Consider the following 24,077-nt stretch of genomic DNA (forward strand, 5'->3'; position numbering starts at 1 on the left):
CTACCCCTGATGTGGTTGGAGGGCTGTCTAAGGCCATAAGGGGCTGTGCAGACACATATAGATCTGCCTCTCCATCGTTTTTCCACAACAAAAGTTAATCGCTTCTTGAACCGCATACAACTCCGCTTGAAACACAGATGCATGCATTCCAAGAGCAAAGTGCAGTTTTGTCCCGCTGGATTCCACGTAGACCCCAGAGCCGGAGCTATGCTCGGTCCTGGAGCCATCCGTAAAAATGCGAAAACAGTGTTTGCCGGGCTCATTTTCTGAGTCTCCCTACAACTGAGCCTCTGGTAGCACTACACTGTATCTCTTTTCAAGTACGACCCTTGATAGCATGGAGTCAAGGGGCACGGAGAGAATCGTTGGATCGATACCCATGCCTTCTCTGTGTTCCAATGCCGGACAAGGGCCGTACCAGTTAAGCGAAAGCGAGTTTAGCAAAGTGCGCGAAAGGAGACTTTCTTTTTCCTTTGAGACTATAAACTGGTACTGCATCGAGTACTTACAGAGCTGGATTGTTTGCATCCATTGGGGCGGCATGACCTAACCAACGGAACCGTTGAATTCACTGCATATGTCTATGTCTCCGTAAAGTTCATGCAGCTCATTGTTCCATAGCTTGCGATACTCGCCGTCATCAACATGCAAAGTTCCTCCTCGGCTGTTATCATTGTCCACTCACCTGCGCAACTCAATAGACGCACATGAGGGGAGACTTATAAAGTGTGAGTTTTGTTTGTCGGGAGAGGCCTTTACTACTCAATTGCCTACTTAGTCCAAAGTAGTACTAGTAGTGGTAAGAGAAATTCATTCTTAAATTTCAAGGCTGACACTATCATAGGTTCCTAAATAAAAGAAGTCTTACTACTCCGAAATCATGATTGTTAACAGTGACGTGGGTGCCCATACGCCGACAGGATGATGGTAGGAGATACATACTTCGCCTTGCATTCGTTCACCATCTCCCCATTTGCTTTGCTTGTTTACCCAGCTTAGAAGAGGCAGAACTAATGGCGCGGTTGTTAAGGTCCAAGAAGTCAGTATCATCAGCATACAGCAGCAAATTGTTCTTCTATTTGTTTATGTCAAATGAGTTTACATTGAAAATGCTTTTGGTTTTCAATAATAGTTGAAAAAAGGAAACTGCTGACTGTATATGTATGTATGTATGTACGTATAAAAGTCAACTGTTTTCCAAAGTTAAAAAAGTTTACCCTGATAAAGCGGATTTAATTAAAACATTCAAGTGTGAAAACTAACAAAACTAAATCTGTTTTTCAAAAACAAAAAAAAAATTAGCCATTCGATGTCAAGTATCGTAAATCCTTCTAAAAATAGTTTTATTTGTAGACTGGAATTTAATATGAAAATAATTTTTTTGTTCAAGATTTTTGGGACAGAATTATTATTTTGTCATTTTTGGAAGACATCGCCATTCAAACTATTTTTGAATTAAACAATAATAGTTTTTTTGTTAAAAATTTTTCATACAGACTATTTTCTAAATAAAAAATACTAATATTTTTATTCAACTTTTTTGGCACACATTTTTATTTTGTTCAATTTGAAAAACGCCGCCCTTCTGACAATTTTCTAATTAAAAAAAAATTTTATTAAAAATTTCTAGCACAAAATTATTATTTTGTCATTTTTGAAAAACATCACAGAGTATTTTCGAATTAAAAAATAATACAATTTCCCAAACATTTTAGGGACAAATTTCTATTTTATCAATTGTGAAAAGTACCATTCCTCAGACTATTTTCTAATTAAAAAAATATATGTAATGTTAAAAATTTGTGGAACAACTTTTTATTTTGTCAATTTTGAAAAATACCATTCCTCAGATTATTTTCAATTTTTTTATTATTTTTATGCTCAATCTCAATATTCCTGCACTGTTCATAATGGGATAACCTTTTGAGTTATATTCAAATAGTTGCTGTGCGTGAAAACTGCTTCGTACTTCGATCGATTTCGAAATTTGCGTAATATACACATACGAATGTCATTTATGCAAATAAAATAAAATATTGAAACAATAAACAATTTTTGCATAACAATTGTCTTTATAAAAATTTAGCTAAAATGTTCTATATATATTTTCATTTCATTTGCAGCTAATAACAATAATCCCGTTGCACCGCCAAATGTACCTTCACAGGCAGCTAACGGCTATGTCATCACTTCCCAGGTTTTACAAGAGATCCGTTCAAATTTGATGTATTGGTATTTCGATCAAGATATGTATGGCGGACGTGGTGACTATCAATACGACATACACGCTTCGATGACACAGTTGCATAAGAACTTAAATTTCCGCTTGCCATTCTTTGGATTCATTTACAATTATACACGGGTGAGTTCTTTTCCAATCAAATTTTTTCTTTGTTCAAAATTTGTTTACGGTTATAAAATTAATTTTTGGCTTACTCAAATAGCTTTCACTCAACGGATACTTGGAGTTCTCAGATCCACCAGAATATCTTACATATCCGCTCGTCTTCCCCGTCAGGGATTTTCCAAAGCGACGCGATCCCGCATTTATTGGTATATGGTTCTCAAAATGTCGTGTTGGGCGCATATATCCAACGGATGTTGATCAACGCACACCTGGTGTCTATTTTAGGTGAGTGAAAAAAAAGTAAAATTTATAAAATTTTTGCCAAGCTTCATTTTGCCAAATTTTGTGTTTGTAATTACGATCGATACGAGGGGTGCCTTTTATATGTCGGGATTTGGCAACCCTGGTGTTGCAATCTGACAACTGACAGCTGTATCGCAAAGTTTGACATTTTTTGGCTTTTACGTACTCAGAATGTTTTGCAATACCAGCGCTATTTGTGTTGTTTACAGTAACTTAAAAGATTCATCTCGGTCCAAAAATGAATGAAATTAAATCCTGAACATTTTCGTGCGATTATTTTTTACAATTTTCGACGTGGATTAACTCAGTAACATTGCATGGATGAACTTAATAAATTTTTTGGCGATGAAGCTCCATCAAGGACCAGCGTTTATCGATGGTATGGTGAATTCAATCGTGGTCGTAGTTCACTCCAAGACGAATTTCGTGAAGGTCGTCCAAAATCAGTTGTTGTTCCGAAAACCATTGATACTGTGCGCGAACTGATATTGCAAGATCGTCATATGACCTATCGTGAGATTGAGACAATCTTAGGCATTAGTGGGACTAGCATACATTCAATATTGCATAAACATTTGACTGTCAAAAAAATTTGTTCGCGTTGGATCCCACACAATTTGTCAATCGCTCAAAAAAAGGCTCGTGTCGATTGGTCGAAGGAAATACTCAAAAAATATGATCGCGGGGCTTCGAAACACGTCTATGACATCGTGACAGGTGATAAATCATGAATTTACGCGTATGAGCCCGAAAGTAAGGAGCAGTCAACTGTATCGGTGTTCCAAGATGAGCCAAATCCAGCCAAAGTTGTTCGCGCACGAAGCACTTCCAAGCAAATGGTCGCCTGTTTTTTCGGAAAAACTGGACATGTCGCAACCGTACCACTAGAACAATGCAAAACAGTAAATTCTGAGTGGAACACAACCATTTGTTTGCCAGTTGTCTTCCAAGAAATTAGGAAAACCAATCGCCAAAGACGGATCACTCTTCACCAGGACAATGCGAGCTCTCACACATCGACTCAAACAACTGCATTTTTGAGCACCCAAAACATCGAATTAATGGGTCATCCGCCGTATAGTCCAGACTTGGCACCGAATGACTTCTTTTTATTCCCGTACGTAAAAAACAAACTGAGAGGTCAACGTTTTTCGACACCTGAAGAAGCGGTTGCGGCATTCAGAATGCATGTTTTGGAGGTACCTCATTCAGAGTGGCAAAAGTGCTTCGACGATTGGTTCAAACGCATGCAAAAGTGTATAGATCTTCAAGGAGAATATTTTGAAAAACAATAAAGTGATTTTCGATGATTAAAATTTGTTTTTGTTCTCTAATCCCGATATATAAAAGGCACCCCTCGTATTACGATCAATGTAGAATTTAGAAACTTTTCATCGATTAATCACAACTAAAATGATAAACCGTTTGTATCGTTTCCTTGGATGCATTTTTTATTAAATTTCATTAGTTCATGCCCACATACTCATATCCATATACAGATACAGTATTTTCTTATAAAAAACATCTACAGTGGTTCACAGTTTAAATCATCCCTCGATATTCCTTCCCAGTATACCAATAAATAAAAATATTATAATGCTCCGCTCACAAAAACACTTACAATAATGATGCCGTGCCGCCGTTCTGCAAACATACAAACTTAGTGTTGCTTAAACCTTTACAAAATAATAACTTCGACTACTTTCAAGCAGGCACACTGACACATCTTTTATGAGAATGTTACCACAAAACGTGCCTAATTTGTGTCATACTCAGCATACCGATCCCATATAAAAAAAAAAAAAAACAAAAAATCAATTTTATAGACATGTGTAACCTATGTGCAGTGTTTTTTTTTGTTTGTTTTTTGTCTCTAAAAATAATCTATTTTCAGTTACTTATGTACTTGGTATCAAAAAAAAGTTCTCTTACTGCTGCAATGATTGTAGTCTGCGGTGTGACTCAAGCCAGTAATAGAGTAAATTTGTTATACAATGCAGCGACAATAATGCAGCATTAAATGTAACATAAATGAGGAGTTTTGCAAAAAATCTTAAAAAAACGTTTTTTGTTCTTCATTTTGACATTTTTTATCTAATCAAACTGTGGATTCATAGTATTGAGATTAGTACTTGTTTCTCAAACTTAAAAAAGAGTCAAGTCAATTGGGTTGTTTGTATTCGAGTTAAAGCTCCCGCAAATTTGGAAAATCGTTTTGAAAAAATTGCATGTAAAGTTAAAAATATTGAATTTATAATTATAAATTACTATAAAGTTATTATAAATCATTATTAAACTGGCATTGTTATTGAAGGCACAAACTATCGAAAAATCCATTTCTCAAAAGTAATCGAAGTGCTTTCCTTTTTTTGATATTGTGGACCGGCATAGTTTAGCGTACTTATGCTGGGTGTACCGCTAGCCCTAGCTTGAAAGATTTTACAACATTAATTTTACATTATTAATAATAGTTACAGACTCATTGCTTTTAATGCCTCAATGTTTTTAGTACCCTTTCTGTGCTGGCTGGGTACTAAGGCATGAGAATCATGACAATAAAGGAACAGTTACCTCGTCTACCCGATTGAAGAGCTAAATTGGCATTTCATAGTCCGAAAAGGTTCCTTAAGCTTACCAAAGCACATCTAAAATAAATATTGGCGCGTATACTTCTGATAGGTGTTTGGCCGAGTTCCTCCTCAAGTTTGTGGCGAGCGTCTTAACTTTGTTCCGCAAATGGATGAAATGTTCCAAAGCACATCTATGAGAACCATTATCAACTGGGATCATAAAAATTTAACTACCAGTGGATAAATGCCCACAACAAATACAGGATCAATAGTCCCTCACTCGGAGCCACATTGAAGACTGCTGGTTCCGTTTTGTATCTTTAAGTTTTAGGAGACGAATGAGAATTGTTCTTGTGTATTTGGTGTGACCCTTGGTGAATGGGATTTGGCCAAGACTACACCGTTAAACGGCTCTCAACGATTTGAATGAATCAGCCGGTTGCCTGACGGAACAGGTGTCATGACAGCGGTTTGTTTAGAAAAAACTGAGATTGTGTTGGTGGTATATCAAAAATCATCTTACTTCGTTGCCGTCTCAACAATGGTTGATTGGATGAGTGCGTGAAATGGGTAAGTAGAATTCTGCTGCTTAGTCTCCGGTGACGAATTTCCTCTCATAATTTCGTTTTTCTCTATAGTGGATGGCAAAACCTGGTAATCTGTTATCCTTGTTATCCCTGTTATCGAAGTGCACTATAATCCAATAATAATCTAATTAAAGTGAACTCTGACATCAAGGCAAGCATGCAGGGTAGTTATCGGAATAAACTTTGTTTTATTAAAAATGCTTAATCGCTTTAAGCACGGTCCGAAATTACCTGGACAAATTGAAGTAATAAAGCCCAAAATCTTAAGAGTGCAATCAAAATTGAGCTATACCAAATTTGTGTGGAAGCAGGAACAAACCGAAAAACAGGAAATTGTGTAAAATTTCGTTTGAATGCATCATTTGCCAAGTAGCTACTTGAAATTGTTTTAAAAGCTGCACATAATGCATTGGTGTAGGCATATATGTACTCGCACATATATGTACACAAGTGCATAGGTATATCAACACAAAAATTTCGTACTTTCATACGCAAGTTCAAACAAATCCAGATGCACTTTATTCCAGTATTTTACGTGCCTTACGTGCCGATACACATATTTGCGAGGTGTGTTCAAAAAATATCGCGAATTTTGAATTTTCGCAGGTTACGTATAATCGAATTTCAATTTTTTTGTGGCGATATGTTGGTACTCATGGCTCTCACTCATGCCGACGATTCCGATCATTTTGAATGTTCAGTTAATTGTTGACAGCTGCTTTGCTTCCACGTGTTTCGGCTCGTCTTCGATTTTTACCTATTCAAAAAGATGGATCAAAGAACCTGTATCAAATTTTGTGTGAAAAACGAAATTAAGTGCGCGGATGCATTCCGAATGTTGACTGTGTCATACGGAGAAGCTATTTTGGACCAAAGCAACGCTTATCGGTGGTTAAAAATGTTCTCAGAACGCCGAGAAGATGTGAACGACGAAAAGCGTGCCGCCGTGCCGGACGCCCGAGCACTTCAACAACAGACGAAAAAATTGATGAAGTGAAGAAAATGGTATAGACTAATCGTCGAATCCCCATTGGAGAAGTTGCTGAGGACCTAGACATAGCGATTGGCTTGTGCCATTCGATTTTTTTCAATGATTTGGGCATGAGACGGGTCGCCGCGAAATTCGTACCAAAACTGCTCAAATTCGACCAAAAGCAGCATCGCATGAACATTGCTAATGAGATGTTGGACTCTGTCCGCGACGACCCAAATTTGCTCCAGAGGGTCATAACTGGTGACGGAGCGTGTTTTTTTATGGTTATGACGTGGAAACTAAAGCCCAATCATCTCAATGGAATCTGCCGCATGAACCAAGACCGAAAAAAGTGCGCGAAGTTTAGTCGAATGTAAAAGTTTTGCTTACCGTTTTCTTCGATTTCAGGGGCGTTGTGCATTTTGAGTTCTTGCCACAGGGCAAAACGGTCAACGCTAGGATTTGTGGAAGAACAAAAATTGGCTCTTGCATCACGATTACGCCCCTGCTCACACATCGTTGCTTGTGCACGATTGCCAAAAACAACACATTAATGATGCCACAGCCCCGTATTCCCTAGATCTGGCCCCCTGTGACTTTTTTTGTTCCCGAAACTGAAGAGCCACATGAAAGGACGACGCTACGCCACGATTGACGAGATAAAGACGGTATCGAAGGAGGAGCTGAACAAGATAAAAAAAAATGATTTTTTAAAGTGCTTCGAAGATTGGAAAAAACGTTGGCACAAGTGCATAATATCTCATGGGGATTACTCTGAAGGGGACAAAATAGATATTAATGAATTAATATTATAATTTTTGAAGAAACACAAAATTTGCGATACTTTTTGAACACACCTCGTATGTATGTAGTTCATAACTGTTCTTTTCACATTGCGACAGAATGCACGCATGCACATGCCTTCAAATTGGCACAGCAATAGGTAAGCAAAAACACAATTTTCGAAAATAGTAAAAATAAAATCAACAGAAACAGGGCTTTTGAATGCAATAAAAAATTCGGTCAACTTTGATTTTTGAAGCATTCGCATGTTTCACCTACACACCAAAGAATCCAATGCTTTCATTTGCTGGTGTGTGCAACATGCATGTTGCATGATTTTTTCCTTAGGGGCTGTTAGTGTGAAAATAAAAATTTAGCAAATATTTTTGCTGCGTATTAACGACTAGGACAACGCACGTAGAAGTGCTCCCATGCAAATCGTAATAATTTTTACCTCAGGGTGAGTTGAATGTCACAAGGAATTTTGTGGATAAAGTTGGATTTCCTACAATTGAATTTTGCAGTAGTGAGCATTGTGCGGCATGTGGGAGCATTGTAGAATGATTTTGAATTTCGAATAATGTTTTTGTTGTTACAGTATGAGTTGCAAAGAGAGCCATCTAGTGGCGTAATTCAATAAATTTAAATTTTTGTAAATTTTTAGCTACGTAGATGTTGTCGAAGTGCACATTTTCGAATCAACTCTTTTATCAGTGTTACGGGCCGCAGAATCCGAGTTAAGTCACCCGCAAGCAAATTATTAGCGCTTTTTAAGAATATTATCTGTGTACCAATTGTATAAATAAGTAAGCAGTCTCAGTATAAAAAGTGTCTAAGAGGGAGCTCTTCTTTAAAGTACTTAAAAAAAGAATTGTAGACAATTTTTAGTTGTATACAAAAATGTCGTAGCAGCATTCGCAAAGTACCATAAATTCTATTAAAAGCGGAGCATAAAAATGTTGTTGCATATTTCAAGGGGACATATGCGCTGATTTTTTTTCTGTAGACTTTACGTTCTTCGTTTCTGCTGCTCAGAGTGCTATTAGGCTGAAGGAGATTTGAGACAACTTTGATTGGAGACAACTTCCTGTAGGACATAGTAGCATCTTGAAGCAGATCTCTCCTTCCTTCTCTGATATTCGCACCGACATTTCCGAGCAGGCAAGATTGGAAAGAGGGGAGAGTTGGTGCGGATATAGATGCCTCTGCTTCACTGACGGATCCAAAATGGAGTCTGGAGTGGGAGCGGGGGTCTACTCTAAATCAGCCAGCATTTCGGTCTCCTTTAAACTGCCGGAGACAAGCAGCGTCTTTCAAGCAGAGGTCTTCGTGATCCTGCAGGCATGCAAAATGCTTCGGCATCGCTGTTGGGAGGGAGACATTACTATTTTTTCCGATAGCCAAGCTGCAATCAAGGCACTGTCGTCGCCGTATTGCAGCTCTCTTCTCGTGAACTCCTGTAAGGAGGAACTCAAACGTCTCGAACGTGCAGGAAACATTTCCCTCATCTGGGTTCCTGGGCACAGGAACATAGAGGGAAATGAAATTGCCGATGAGCTTGCCAGGAAGTGGGCGGCAGAACCGGATCTAGCTGCCCCCTTCTCAGACACCGGTGTCCCTTTGTCCGTTGTTAAAGGGAAACTACACAACTTTTTTCTAAGAAAAGCGCAAGGCAGATGGAGGTCTGTCTCATCGTGCGCCATTTCAAAAGCACTATGGCCTCAATGCGATATAAACACAACGCTTAAGGTGATGGAAATCCCTCGCCATTCAATTTCCAAACTCATTGCGGTGATCACTGGTCACTGGGTGATCGGCACTCATGCAGAGAAGCTTGGAATTCCGTACAACCTCCATTGCAGAAGCTGTGGGGATCCTGCAGAGAAAGAGACTGTGGAACACTTTCTCTGCAAATGTCCTTTCACAGGTAGTGGTCCACATTATGGTATCAAAACGGCACGTAAGTGCTACTTGTAGTGTACCTGGGGTACTCTTGCCATCTTACCTACCTACCTTACGTTCTTCGTATAATATAATGATTTTGTCTAAGAATAGTGAAATTTTCGGGCGAATAATTTTCTTTTTGTGGAACAACTTCAGACGCACGCCACAAATAAGAGGAGGAGCTCTGCCAAAAATCCATAAAGAGTGTAAGTGCCAATTATACCTATGTATATAGATATAAAGTTTCTTAGAACATTTTGACCCTCGAGCGGCCTCTCAAATGCCATTTTATTTATTCAAGAAAAAAAATGTTTAAACGACCTCTCCCTGAGAGCCCATTAGCGCTGCGCTACAAAATTATTCCTCGTGAAACGTTACCATACGCACTCAAACCACTTATATAATATATATTTCGCTTCGATATGAATTTCAACCCTTGTTTCCAAACTTAATATGACCATAAAAAAATTACTTCATGATGATTGATTAATTGAATGAATTGAACAGATTTGGAGGTTTTACTCGGTCCTGGTTTTTCATTCCAAGTTGTGATTCGCACGCTGAAAATTAATTTGAAGTGCATTCTTTTATAGTATTTGGGCAGCACAATAAATGTTTAAATATTAAAAGTGTTTATTGGTAAGAGAAAAGATAAACATAAATTCAAAAATGAGATTATTCTGCAAATTCCGATGGGACCTTCCAAAGTGCGATAAGTTGCAGAAAAAGTGTTGCAAAACTATTTTTAATTTATTGTTTTTAATCTTCATTATTCTTTATATTTTCCACATAATTATCATTAGCTTCAAAACCCTTTTTCAATCTGTACATCCACTGTTGAAAAGAGTTCTCACAATCGCGTTTTTGTATGCTACCGAAGACTTTTCGCCTAGAATTTTCCTTAGTTTTTGGGCCCAGCGTGCAGATTTCTCGTATTCTGTAGATTTGTATTACTTACATGGAATTTAAGGTCAATTCACCAGCTATCATGTTTTGTGATGTTGTTTGATCTTCCTAATTTTTTGCTCGTCGGTCTAAGATTTTTGCGTCCTTCATTTTGATAAAATACGATTTTTGTATATTTCACGCATTAATTATTTGTTATTACTATTTTTTAACATTTTAAAAACAAAAGTCAAATTAAAAAAAAAGTGCCGAAAAAGTGACAAAAACGCAAGATAAAGTGATCGTCCAACTTTTTAAGCGGGGCCCTTCTTTTTGACTACGTCAAGCACGATCAGTTCTTGCTAAAAAGGGATGGGGATGTGGGAATATATAAACGGGAGTGACGCCTTTTTTGCAAAAATGCATTTACTTATGTACGTCCTTGTATATTTGTGCAAAACTAAGTTGATAGACAAGTACACTTCCTTGCAAACAGATTTAGATATTTAACTAAAAGAGGAAATGCACATGAAAATGCGCGAAAGTCCAAGTGTGCATAAATAAATTGCAAAGTGTCAACTTGCAAAGAAGATCGATCTTAATTTATTAATGTAATAAAATCATAAACTGTTATTAAATTAAAAGCACAGTCAAAAAGCCTTCTACTATTTGTCTGCTACATTATTTAATAATGACAACCATAATCAACAACAGCAAGCCAACCAACTTTATTACGGCAAAATAATAATACTTTTCACTCTTTAAATCCCAATACATTCTTTTGGCTTTGTGGTTTTAAAGCTCTCCACACTGAGGTATTTGTTTATTGCTTAAATCAACACATCCCAGTTTGTTTGGTGTCACCAGCAGTTTGCTTTGTGTTTAATTGGAAAACTTTTATGAACGGTTCGTGTGCATGTGAAAGGATGACTAATGTTGGTTTCATCGAATAAATTGTGCAAGTGAGAGGCTAATTGGCTGCGCATTGTCCCCAGTGGGGTGCGATTGTAGACACAATCATTTTAAGAATTTAAATTCGGTTTTTTGTTTAATGAATTCCTCTGATGTTAGAAGACATCTCTCGATTGAGTGTATTTAACATACAATCCATATGCATATATATTCGAATACAAGTATACATATACATATACATCCTTATGAGTATTAGGAACTTAACCGATTTTCTTTCAAAGGCTACAGGAGCTCAAGCATGGGCTTTTATTTCGATAAATGCTGTCTATATAATAAGATAAGATACGATTTGCCCAGCTTCAGATTTTAATTAAAAAAAAATTAATTTTATAAAAATATTTCAAAAAAATAAATAACTGAAAAATTAAAAATATGCGCGTGTCCCGCCTTTTCCTCTTATTTAAATTGTATATACGTTTTTTTCGCAAACTTATATTATAGGTGCTATAAGAAGCTCAAAGGCTCAATTTTGAACTTCAAAGCCCATATCTCAATTTCGGAGGCTAAGGTGGAAAAACTGGAACTCCGATTTTACTTATGACTCAATCTCTTTAATCCAATATCCAGAAAAATATTGATTTTGCCAACACATTAAAAAGTTAAGATTATTTTATTAATACTATAAGTTGATGAAAAGAAAAGTACAAAAATATTAAAGTAATTTTTTGGAAGTTAAATCATTTTTTTGAATTCTTTTTAATTTCCCAATTTTCAAAAATACCTCATGGAAATAAGTATATGTGCACAAATTTTTTTTTCTGTATCTCTACTAAAATTAACAGTACATTTATTTTTTATATATTTTTGGTATACACAATTGAGCCTACTGCAAGAATATTACTGTAAAATTCTTCTTCGTCACCATTCGCGGTACCGTTATCATAGTTTTGTGTGTCATCATAGCACACTTCATAGGAAATAAGTATATGTGCAATATGACATTAGTGGGTATTTGGCAGCGATCGCGATCACATTAAAATATTTTGGCAATTCTTTTTAATTTTTTTTTAATTATTAATCACGTAAGTAATTAATTAAAAGCGTGAGCAATTAGAAATTGTCATATTGTTGTTGAATTGAACTGTAGAATGCCACGTGGGACCCATTTGACCGCTGAAGAGCGTGGTTTGATCCTGGGAATGAGAGAAAGTGCCAAAACAATTGCAGAAATTTCTTCCCGCGTAGATCGTCACATCAACACCATAGCAAACTTTTGCAAAAATGCATCCAGTTATGGTAAAAGCAAGCGCAGCGGCCGACCAACGTCTCTTAAAGAACGCTCCAAAAGGGAGATTTGGCGTCTTGCTGCCCAAAAAGAGATGTCCTGCAGCGAAATTTGCAGCCATCTGAACCTCAACGTTTCCAGGAGACGAGTCAACCAAATAATTTGCGAAAATAAGAATCTGTCATATGCTTTGCGAGAGCCTGTACCAAAGCTACTACCACGTCACCTTAAGGCCCGCTTGGCATTCGCGGAAAAATACAAATTTTGGACTCACGAGTTCCGAAATGTGGTTTTTTCCGACGAGAAAAAATTTAATTTAGACGGTCCAGATGGCTGCCACAAGTATTGGCAAGATAAAAGACTGCCCCGACAAACCCGTCACAAACGCAACTTCGGTGGAGGGTCGTTAATGGTATGGGCTGCCTTTGGATATGCCGGAAAGTCCCGAATATGCTTTATTCCGACAAGAACCAACGCGGAAATGTACATACAGCTTCTTGACCAAGAGCTCATTGATTATTCGGAAACATTTTATCCTGACAAGTGGACTTTTCAGCAGGACAATGCTCCAATACATACTGCAAACTTGTCCAAAATGTTTTTTTCATCACGACATATTGATGTTTTAGAGTGGCCAGCATTAAGTCCTGACCTTAATCCAATAGAGGACCTTTGGGGCATACTTTTTACCAAGGTTTACAAAAATGGACGTCAGTTTGAGTCCATTGTGCACCTCAAGGATGCTGTGGTCGCTGAGTGGGCAAAAATTAGCAAATCCACGCTAGAAAAATTGGCCGACTCAATGCCCACTCGCTTAAACAAAGTTATTTCAGCCAAAGGCAACCATATTAATTATTAAATTAAAAAAAATAAGTTGAAATCATTGAACTTCGGCAAGAAATGCGACAAAATTGTGAAATGCACATATAATTATTTCCTATTAAACTTTTTCATTTTATTTTTTATTTTTGTAAGTTAAAAAAAAATGAAGTTTTTGTTATTGTTTTTTAATTGTTTTGATTAGATTTATAAGTAAAAAATAAGTCAATAAATTTTATTTCATTTGAAATATATTTTTTTCACATAAATTGTCATGCACATATACTTATTTCCATGAGGTAGTTTTCACACCCCAAAGTTTTTTTTTAAAGCTAAAACTTGGAAAGTCTTAATATTTATTAAAATAAATAACATAAATAAGAATCAACGCAATCCGTATAGAGGCATCGGTATAGTGGCAGCGACTCGTGCTAACATGGGTCTTAGGCCAACCTCGACAACACATTGATTCCTTGCTATTACCTCACTAGAAAGTTGAGTATATTTATATTTACGGGGTGTACTCAATTGAAAAATAAGATCTCGAAATGATTATAGAACAACACACTCACTGCTGGTATAGCCATATCTTGATATGAAGATCAGAAGAAAGCTCTTGCTATATTTAATACCTTTTTGCTTTGTTTTATGAAGTCAATAGATTATTGATAAGTGTAACAAAAAGCCACAGCAGTGAGGACTTGAATTATTTTAAGTTTCAACACATAATTTCATATCGGTTAGTGCCCTACTAAGGTCTAAGATAATGTCAAGAATTATGCCTTGGTTAGTCACGGAAGCCAATTTCGAGATAAGGTCAGTTCCTCTGATATAGTGGTGACTATAAGGCTAGAAAGTTAAGGATCGATTTTGTAGTCTTCCATATCAGTGTGCTAATCTAGCGTTCACTGAACTGATGTAATGCTCATCTATTCAAGAGCAAACTACATCACCAGCCTTTCCATGTAATTTCGAACTTTCTGTAAATATGGTTTTTTTCATTTCATCGGCGTCGCGGTGTCGCGCCACCCTCAAGAAGCCATCTGAAACCAGGCTAAACTTGTTCATTCCCATCAGCTCTCGCCGCGGGACTATCGTCAAGTATTACATCGCGGATAGGGAAAGCGATTGGCCGCCGCTACTGCGTCTCAGTATTTCCAGATGCCTTATCATTTCCATTGTCTCCGCCACTAAGTCGCCACTTTTCCTTTGAGCGTAGCGTATGTTGCATGAGCGCTTACGGCAAAGGAGGTTCTTCAAAGGCCCTATGGAGCTTTTTGTTTTGCAGAATAGATGTGCGAGTAAGCGCAGAATATGTGGTGAACATATTCTATAACGCTTTCGTCGCAGTAATCGCAATAGGGATTGTCGCCGTAATTGAACCTATGTAAATATGCTTTCAAACAGCACTTCCACTCAAGAATTGGGTTAGATAAAGGTCCACTTCTCCATGGGGCCTCGTTAGCTTAAGTTTTAGGTTGGGAATGCATATGTGCACCTAACGCATTTTTGTAGAGTTATCCCACCTTGTTTGGACGAGCTTTAACAGGCACATGCCAGATATTACTAGGGCCCACAACCGGTAGGTAGACTGTAGTTTTCGAAAGTATGATACGTGTTGCGTTCTGTTCGCCCAAATAGGTGCACGATACAAAATTTGGATTTTCATGACATTAGCTAGGAGCTGACAGCAATTTTGTTTTGGTCCTTGTACGTTTAACATCAGTCTCTACAGCGCTGTTACAGTGATGGATGCTTTTTTGTTGGCGTACACGAGGTGTGCTTTGAAATACAGCTTTTTATCTATCACATGATAATAAATGACCTTTTATTAAGTACAAGAATACAAGGTAGCCCGGTGCCCGCCTGATTCTCTCCTCAATGTTGCTCTTTCAAAAGAATTTTCTGTTCAAGATCGAACTTAGAGCTTAAAATTGTCAGAAAGCACAAGTGGAACACCACTAATTGAGGAAACCTGGACAGTAGGAACGAGATCAATTTGCTAGAGTTCCTGCTTGGTCCGCAAAATTGAGATAAAAAACAAATATCAAACCAAATACTCCTTGAATGATAAATCTACTCAAAAATTCTGGACATTGAACGAAGTAGTGAGGATAAATTCCAATTATCGACACACTATTATTATATTACTAGAGTATTGAGTGATTTCAGTACAATAATATATTTCAAGATATCAATTATATTTTTTTAAGTATATGTAAAGTACATATATCGTACTTGTTACGTTAAAGCGTAACAACTCAAAATCTGAACACTTTCAGTAGAGACGAAAAACTGTTTCCGTAAATATTAATAATATATTACGAGGAAAAAAATATGTAATTGCACGAAAATATCATTAAAAACAATATAACGGTTGTTTCATTCTTATTTGTTTAGTAGCTGCGCTAAAATAAAAAAATTTTTAAGTTGTTACTCTTTTCCTGAAATTTTTTTATACCTTGAGTGGTATATTTTAAACAAATCGTTTGGTTGTAAACAGGCACAATCCAAAATGTCACACTTTATGTGACACAAATTTGTTCAAACACTTGGAGACAACTAAAAATGTAACTCTTTAGTTGAGACAAAAGAAGTCATTCTGAAAACAAAGAGAGAGTCATAACGGTTTTTTTAACGAAAGACTAGACAAACCACTGAACGATTTTTACAGTGGGTAGAGATAACCACTGTACATTGTTTTCTTGCAAAAAACTAAAATTTGGAAATTTTGAGTTGTTACGCTTTAACGTAACAAGTGCGATATGTACTCATGCGACTATTTTTTTATTAAATCCATATCACATTCGCACATTCACAATGGCATCTATTTGTTGTTATTAATTTTCTCTCACGCTTCAATTCACACTCATATAAAATTATGGGTAGAGCAAGGTGTGTGTCTAGGCTATAACCACAAATCCAATTGAAAAATAAAAGTTCGTAGCGAACAAAGTAAAGTACGATAACAAATGTGGAAGTGCTATGCAACACAGATATATTTGTTGTTATTGAATAAAAACTGTTAAAACTTAACTGTATTGTCGTGAGTATGTATGAATAGTGAGATTTGAGACTGGCTATTTTATTTTGATAACACTTTGCTGCAAGTTACGGTATTTTCCACATAAATAAATTAAATCTTGAAAAAACTATAAATGCACAATAGTATACATACATATATACCTACATGTACATAGTCAAAATAGAGATGCCTTTACTTTTGTGAGAATATGAAATTATAAAAAGCTGTATTTATATTTTCGAACAAGTGTATTTACATTACCGTAAAATTTTATGAAGCGATGGGATGACAAAAATTCAATAATTTCCATTGGCCTCCTATATATACCATATGTATGTATGCAACATAAATAACACTTAATTTGCAATGAATGCTTCGCCTTAGCTCTTGATAGTAGACCATGAACATACTTTGATCTGTGGCCCTAATTGTTAGACAATAACCACGATAAGAACTGGGAAGTGAAACAAAAATCTACTTGGTATACTGAAATCGTGTCCGGCAAATGTAGTAAACGTTATATTTTTATACTCAACCTGATTCATTTGAAACTATACGTGAAGCAATACTGAAATAGTTAGGAGTATGCAGAATAATACCTTTCGGGTATGAAACTATTATTAATGGTTGTTGTAGTAGTAGTAGTATTTTCTTTATTTTATAATCATTATATTACAGTGAATATGATATTATGTTTCAGAATAGATAAAACAAAAATAAAAAAATAAATAAAAACAATTACGACAATAATTTTTAAGATTGTGTGCCATAGAAATAGCAAAAATGTGGTAGTCAATTTAAAAAAATTCATTTATAATAAAGTCCCTGTATATAACACTATCAGATATATATTTGAATAATGCATACTAGCTGCGTCCCCCTAAGAGGGTATCACTTTCGTCAAATCTAAAACTTTTCCATCAAAATAAAGTGCACTGGTGTTTTTAAATAAGGCAAGCGCCAATAAACTGCATCGTCAAGGTCGCAAACTGGGCAGGTCATGGATTAAGTATTTTTAAAACTTCTTGCGTTAGGGTTGAGAAGGCCACGTCTTGTTCGAAAATTAGACTTATGGCATAAGCAGAGAAATCATCATTAAAATAAGGCATATTTAAAGCGATACCTTGCGGATAAAGTTCCTGTGTGTTTGTAACAGAAGCTCTTTGAGTGACCAAAATAAATTATTTTTCAATCAGTTTATTTAGTAGTGTAGTCATGATCACCTTTATATGAGCCGAAGAAAATTCTGATAATGGCGACATGTCAACATTATATGCTAGCTCCCTCCATTCTTTTACACAGTAGGCACCTAATTTGATCGTTGCTTCAGCAAGGCTACGAGGAAACGTTGGTGTTGGTAGGCGTAAGCACCGCGCGTTAAAACACATGTGTTGGCGGAGGGTGTATAAAAAAAATTGCGGCAATACACCGGTTTCGAGGTGTATCATGTAGTTTAGGGTGTTGGACGGCAAAAATAATACTTTCTTAATAAAAATGCGTAAAAGCTTTTCAAGTTGCTCAAACCTTTTAACCCTCTAAACTTGCGCTCCATAAAACAGGATAGACCTAGAGGCTACCTCAAAGATTTTCAATTTCTGTGAGGTATTTTATCTAGGTTTATTAATATATTTTAACCATGTGGCGTTTATGACAGTTTCGGCATCTGATAATTTCTCATCGAGATGTTTGGAAAACGCGAGGCACATATGGTACCATGGTACATATGTATGTATATAGTTACAGGTTTGTATACCAGGCTATAGGGTATCCGAAAAAAGCTTTGGCATTTACATATGTTCCCCATCTGCAAGATTGAAGAAAACTTAAGTTACCCATTAGGAAGCCACCGCTTCAAACACTGATTACTCCCAGAGGAAATGCCGTTAGAGAAAGGATACATTCGTTTCTAACAGTTATTTTTTTGTATGCTTACATATACTTAATGATGCTCCGAATATATCTCAAATCCTCAATGGAAACTCAAATAGTATTTAGTGCGTGAATAAAATGTTCACATACAGATTTAGCATAAATAAACAAGCAGGTTTTAGTGAACTTAACACCACTACTGTACTTAGGAAACCCTTCTCTAATAATACAAAGTTTCAGACAATAAATGCTTTCGCCGCCCAACGGGTGTGATGATATCTTCAGGAAAAGGAAATAAAATTACGTGGGAGTATACTTATTCTAAAAAATTTAAGCCCAATTTGGCCATTAGTGCCACTTATTCGAAAATCGAAACTTTTTTCAAACTCTTTTCTATGCTCTAGATCAGTGACGATCGAGGCCTGTGCTTGCGAATAAGAGCTTTTTCAAGTTTTCGCATCGAAAGCTTCCCACCAATAACCTTTGACTTGCATTGCAAATATATCCATCGCATCCATTTGATATATGCACAAGGTGGTGCAAAGTTATTGCCACCAAAATTGTGTGCTCATATCACATATCATGCTCAAGTTAGAACGAAATTGGCAAAATGCTGCAGTTTAAAAGCCACACAAAAAAATCTAAAGCTCTGAGTTTTGATAAGTCGGGCTATTATCACGATTTCTTTAAATATATCAGCTCCAATGCCACTTACTGAGTAAAAGCCAACTCGGATTAACTCTTATTCAACATATTTCATTTTAATAATTAACATATAATCGGACTATAAAAACGAGTTTTGTGAATAATACGATCTCATTTCCTCATAGCGTGGATAGTTTTTCCAGAAACATTAATTTTTGAGTAGGTAAGATATGTACAATGAATGAACCAAGTAGAGCTAAAAAAACGTCTTTTCGGGATATTTTGACCAAAGCGCGTAGCAGATTCAAATAAATTCTTGAACCTTCCAAGATTAACCGACAACAACTCACTAAAATTTAAACGCAATCTGATGAAGTTTTTAGGAATCTATTAACTAAAAGCAATTTACAAATTTACTTACATACATGCGTACATATATGTATATATGTGAATATTAAATATCAAAGAGAAGAAATAATGATCAAGTTTTAGTAGGAATCAAAACGTATATAATGGTATGCTAAATGATTTAAAAAATGGTAAGCTAAATTAAAAAAATTGTATTATTACCGGAAAAAATGGTATTTTAAAATTCTTCCAGCAAACAACTGTAAGCTGATTCCAAAAGCATTTTAACTATTACAAAAGCTTGGACATTTTCACAGTCACATACTCAGCCTGTCAACCAGCCAATAATATTTAAGCATCAGCTTGTTTTTATTTATATGCTTGCTTGCATATGTATGTAATTGGCAAAAAGTGGCAATTAACAACACTAACTCTACCATGGTTTTGCTATGTGCTTCTCCAGCGCACACAGCTATAGGTACGATTGCAAAACCTCTACATTGGCAACAAAACAAAGTTAGTTTTTTGTCGCCACTTACTATTCTAATTGCTTTTACCGCAGAGAGCCCAAGTGGGCTCCGATATGGGGTAGCAATAGTGCGAGAGTGGGAGAGCATAATACAAAACAATGGAAGCTACTTTCACGCTGCTACTTTCGAACTTTTTTCGAATTATCCCATTTTTTGTGTGACTTTTGGTGCAAACGACGAGTAGTTTTTTGTTGGCTTTCATTTTGTTTTTGGGTTGTGCGAATTTTTTGTTTTTGAGAGTGAGAGGGAAAACTCAATGAAGTTATTGTTTGATCAGCTGAAATAATGTTTTGTTTTGTCTTCCCGAATTCACAGTTATATACAAATTTTCGTAACAGCAAAAAATTTGTGTTTTATATTAGTTTTTTTTTAATTGGTACGGGTACGTGAAAAGTACTCTTTGACCAGCAGTTCGTAGGTATTTTTGAAGCATTAAATTATGTTTTGTAATTATAATCCTAGTGGTTTCTCTTTTAATTAACGACATGCGATTTGTTTGATTGAAAAAAGGAACCTTAAAGTTTGAAGCCGGGTTGATATCTACTGGAACATACTTTTTCTCTGTGAATTTGGATAGGGATGAATTCGCTGAGTGCTGAATGCCTTTAAAAACCACTTTTCGATCGTACGAAATACAAACATTTTTTTAAGTTCTATCCAACCATACTCAAGAATTGCTTTAGTGATTTATTTTTTACCGGTAGGTATAATTGGGTTGCGAGAGATTTTATTTGGACAAGAACGTTCCAATATAATAGCACAAAAATGAAAAGGGAACTCGGGTACATTTATCGAGAGCCCTAAATAATCCTTCTAAGAGCCGCATGTGGACTCAAGACTCTGAACAAAAGGTAGTAAAGGAAATTCTGTTCTGTAATATAGGCATGCTAAAATATCTTAGCCATCATAAGTTTAGCGGTACTCGACGATCAATGAATCATCAAAAACCTTCACTTCTAACTTTCGCTTCTTGAACTGTTTTCCACTTAATAGGTTTTCGTTTTCCTGACATATTTAAAATTTAAAAAATGCAAAAGTCGCGAGTCCGTAAAAAAAGTAAGTTTCGAAAAATATTTACAAGTTTTGTGTAATTTTTGGGATCTTCGAATAGTATTCACTTGTATTCCAATTATATTGAATTTAGTTTTTTAATAGTTGTCTATTCAAAAATTTATGCAAAATAGAGATTTCGCATACCCCTGTCGTTTGACAGCCATATGATCATATTTAAGCTATATTAGCTTATTTATTAAATTGAATTAACAACATTTTCAAACAGGTGGCAACCATTTACCAAAATATTTTCTAAACTCAGCTTTCTTAAATTTCTTTCATTTGACACACATATTGAATTATTTTAAGTATCTATTCATTATTAATTAAGTGATTGAATTTAGTCCTTAAACAGTGGCAACTCTATTTCAAAATATATTTAAAAATATGAATTTGGCGCCCAAATTGTTCTATTTAATTTGTTTTAATAATTTTACTTGAACTTAAATTTGTAAATAGGTGACAGCCCTCTCCAAAAATTATGTTGATATTAAGCTCTGTTCATCGTTTTTCTATTTGATACCTTTGTTGTAATAATTGACCGAACTTCTTGATTTAATTTAAATTTTAACAGTTGACAACTCTCTTAAAAAAAGTAGCCTGTTTTTCAATCCAGGCCATAAACTATCTGCGTTAGACACAAACATCCAAACTCACAAACCCACCAACATACAAACTTGCACGTTTGTAATGTTAGTTACATTTTTATACAATAAAATAATTGTATTGCATAAATGCATAAAAGCTAACTAGCCTTGTTCATTTTTTATTCAAATTCCCACTGAACATTTTTGCATTAATTGCATTAAAAATTTCAACATTAACTTTCTATGTAATTAATTAAATCAATAATAATTTGTGAAGTATTGCAGCATAAGCCGATTTAATCTATCTAAGTGTATGTAACAAATGTTCCACATACGCTCTGTACACCTGCTTACTAAATTTTGCGCTTAAGGCTCAATAAACCATGGGAATTTAAATACCCAATAAATATTCATTCAATGCGCAACAAAAGTTGCTGATTACAGCTGTGGCAAAGGTTAACTGAGTAAATCTAATAAAATGAACACGGAAACTAATTTTTAAAAATGTTTACCCTGATTACGTATGTACTGAAATTAAAATTGTCGGAATTAATAGTCCTATGTAGCGCAAAACAGAGGCAGTTTAAGGCCGAGACACTTGATACAAATCTTATTCAATATTTTCGGATATATACATGTAATCTGATTGTGGTTAATAAAATTGTTTTTTTATAATTTCAACTATGATCAATAGATTTGCATAAAAGGACTATGTATTTTTACTTAATTCTCTCCTCTAAAATTTATCGCAACTAGTTGCCATAAATAGTCTAGTTTAAGAGATCGCTGTTATTCATGAGACAAAACCAATTTACTGTTTTGGTATTTTCCATCACATTTGCCAGCGTTTTGCACAAAATCGCCGCTACTTCAGCTTGAAGGTTTATTTGAGCTCTTCTGAAGGATTCGTATTGTTAGAATAAACTCTGTCTTTTAGAAATCTTCAATACTTATACTTAATTACTTATGTGGCGCTACAACCATGTGTCGTTTTGGCCGAATCCAAAATGGCGCGCCAGCTGTTTCTGTCCTGCACTCGCCGGTGCCAGTTGGAAACCTCGAGTGAAGACAGGTCCTGCAGCACTCGGCCTATCCAACGGAGATGTGGTCTTCGTCTTCTACGTCTTCCGCCCAAGCCAGCGTAGCCGCTGTAATTTTACACGCTTTACTATGTCTATGCCCCTATATAGTTCATACAACTAACTCTCGCCAACAAGTGTTACTTTGGGCTCAAAAGCCCACTGAGAAGTAGAACTCTCTCTCGACTAAACTGGCACTCTACAAAACGCTCATCATTTCCGTCCTAATATATGGCGCAGAAATCTTCAATAGTAGGTGAACATTTGAAAATTCTGCTTAACCCAATTCTTCTTATATTGGTTCCATTAATATTAATCTGCTGACCTCGACAGTGATGCGAGCATTCGCTCAACAGTGATTTTTTTCTAATAATACCTCGAATTTCGACGATAATTCTATCTCAATTAAAAAAAATTCATACTTTTATAGAGATAATCTAGAATGAGATTTTGAGAAAGTTTATATGGAACTAAAGAAAAGACGATCTGCCGAATATGTATACTTTTTTTAGTAAATAATTAGCAACTCTTCCCGGAACAATTTATGAGAGTGAAAGATAATTTTCATTACTTCGTCGACTCAAAACATATTCAACAAATGCGATACCGCGGGAGAGGTTGAATAGGGCAGCAAAACTCTGAATGCTTTGAACAATCGGCTAATCTGGGTAGATATTAGTAGTATTAAAAAAAATAATAATAATTGAGGCAGGATTTTTCAAAAGATTTTCCTCGAATAAGATATTGATAAAGTGAAGTATTTGGCAAAAATTGAAGAATTTGAGGAGTTCCTAAAACTTTAGATGATACAGAGGAAATAATTATAAACACTGAAAATGGAATATAATTTTTCAAACATATCCGTAAATTAAGTTGCAGTAATATCCCATTTAAAATTTGTGCAAATAAAAAAGGTTGATTGGCACCAAAGAAAACTGAGGTTTCAAAAAATTACTGCATGTAGAGAGAGAGTCGACTGTAATGCACGTTTTTTGCTATACGAAAGCGTGTAACGAGCTGGACTGCAATAAGATAGCGATATAAGCCAAACCTTCCGGAACGGGCGTACATATAAAATAAAGGGATTTCCAATACAAGGTGTTATTTCGAATAGTCCACTATTTCGGTAGATGTGACTTTTGGAGCTATAATTTTTTGATATTTGACAAGTAGAACTACGCCATTAATAAAAATGGAACGATACACGTTTAAAAACCGCATTCAAATTAAAATTCACTATAAAAATGGTGAAAATTGGCAGAGACGGTTCGTAAAACTCGAATATTTTAGGATCACCGTGAAGCACCTTGTCAAACCGCAATACAGAAATTGGTGAAAAAATTCGAGCTGTTGGGACAAGTTAGTGATGTGAAGAATAAAACCCGTGTATGTCGCTCAAGAACAGCGGAAAATCGAAAATATTGGTATTGTAGCCGAAAGTGTTGAAGAAAACCCAGGTTTGTCCATTGCTCGTCGTTCTTTGGAATTAGGCATTCCACAAACGTCATTACACCGTAATTTGCATAAAGATTT

General features: G+C 35.7%; 1 protein-coding gene across 1 annotated transcript in view; it reads left to right on the forward strand.

The window, feature by feature from the left end:
* The window catches only part of LOC129251554 (protein mesh), a 67,062-nt gene that overhangs the window by 13,109 nt on the left and 29,876 nt on the right, over nucleotides 1-24,077 (forward strand). Inside the window, exons 3-4 of the mRNA XM_054890842.1 lie at nucleotides 2,124-2,362; nucleotides 2,445-2,632. Coding sequence (XP_054746817.1) covers nucleotides 2,124-2,362; nucleotides 2,445-2,632 — 427 coding nt within the window. The remainder of the gene's footprint in view (nucleotides 1-2,123; nucleotides 2,363-2,444; nucleotides 2,633-24,077) is intronic.

Source organism: Anastrepha obliqua, chromosome 1, assembly GCF_027943255.1.
Source record: "Anastrepha obliqua isolate idAnaObli1 chromosome 1, idAnaObli1_1.0, whole genome shotgun sequence".
In the NCBI taxonomy this organism is placed as follows: domain Eukaryota; kingdom Metazoa; phylum Arthropoda; class Insecta; order Diptera; family Tephritidae; genus Anastrepha; species Anastrepha obliqua.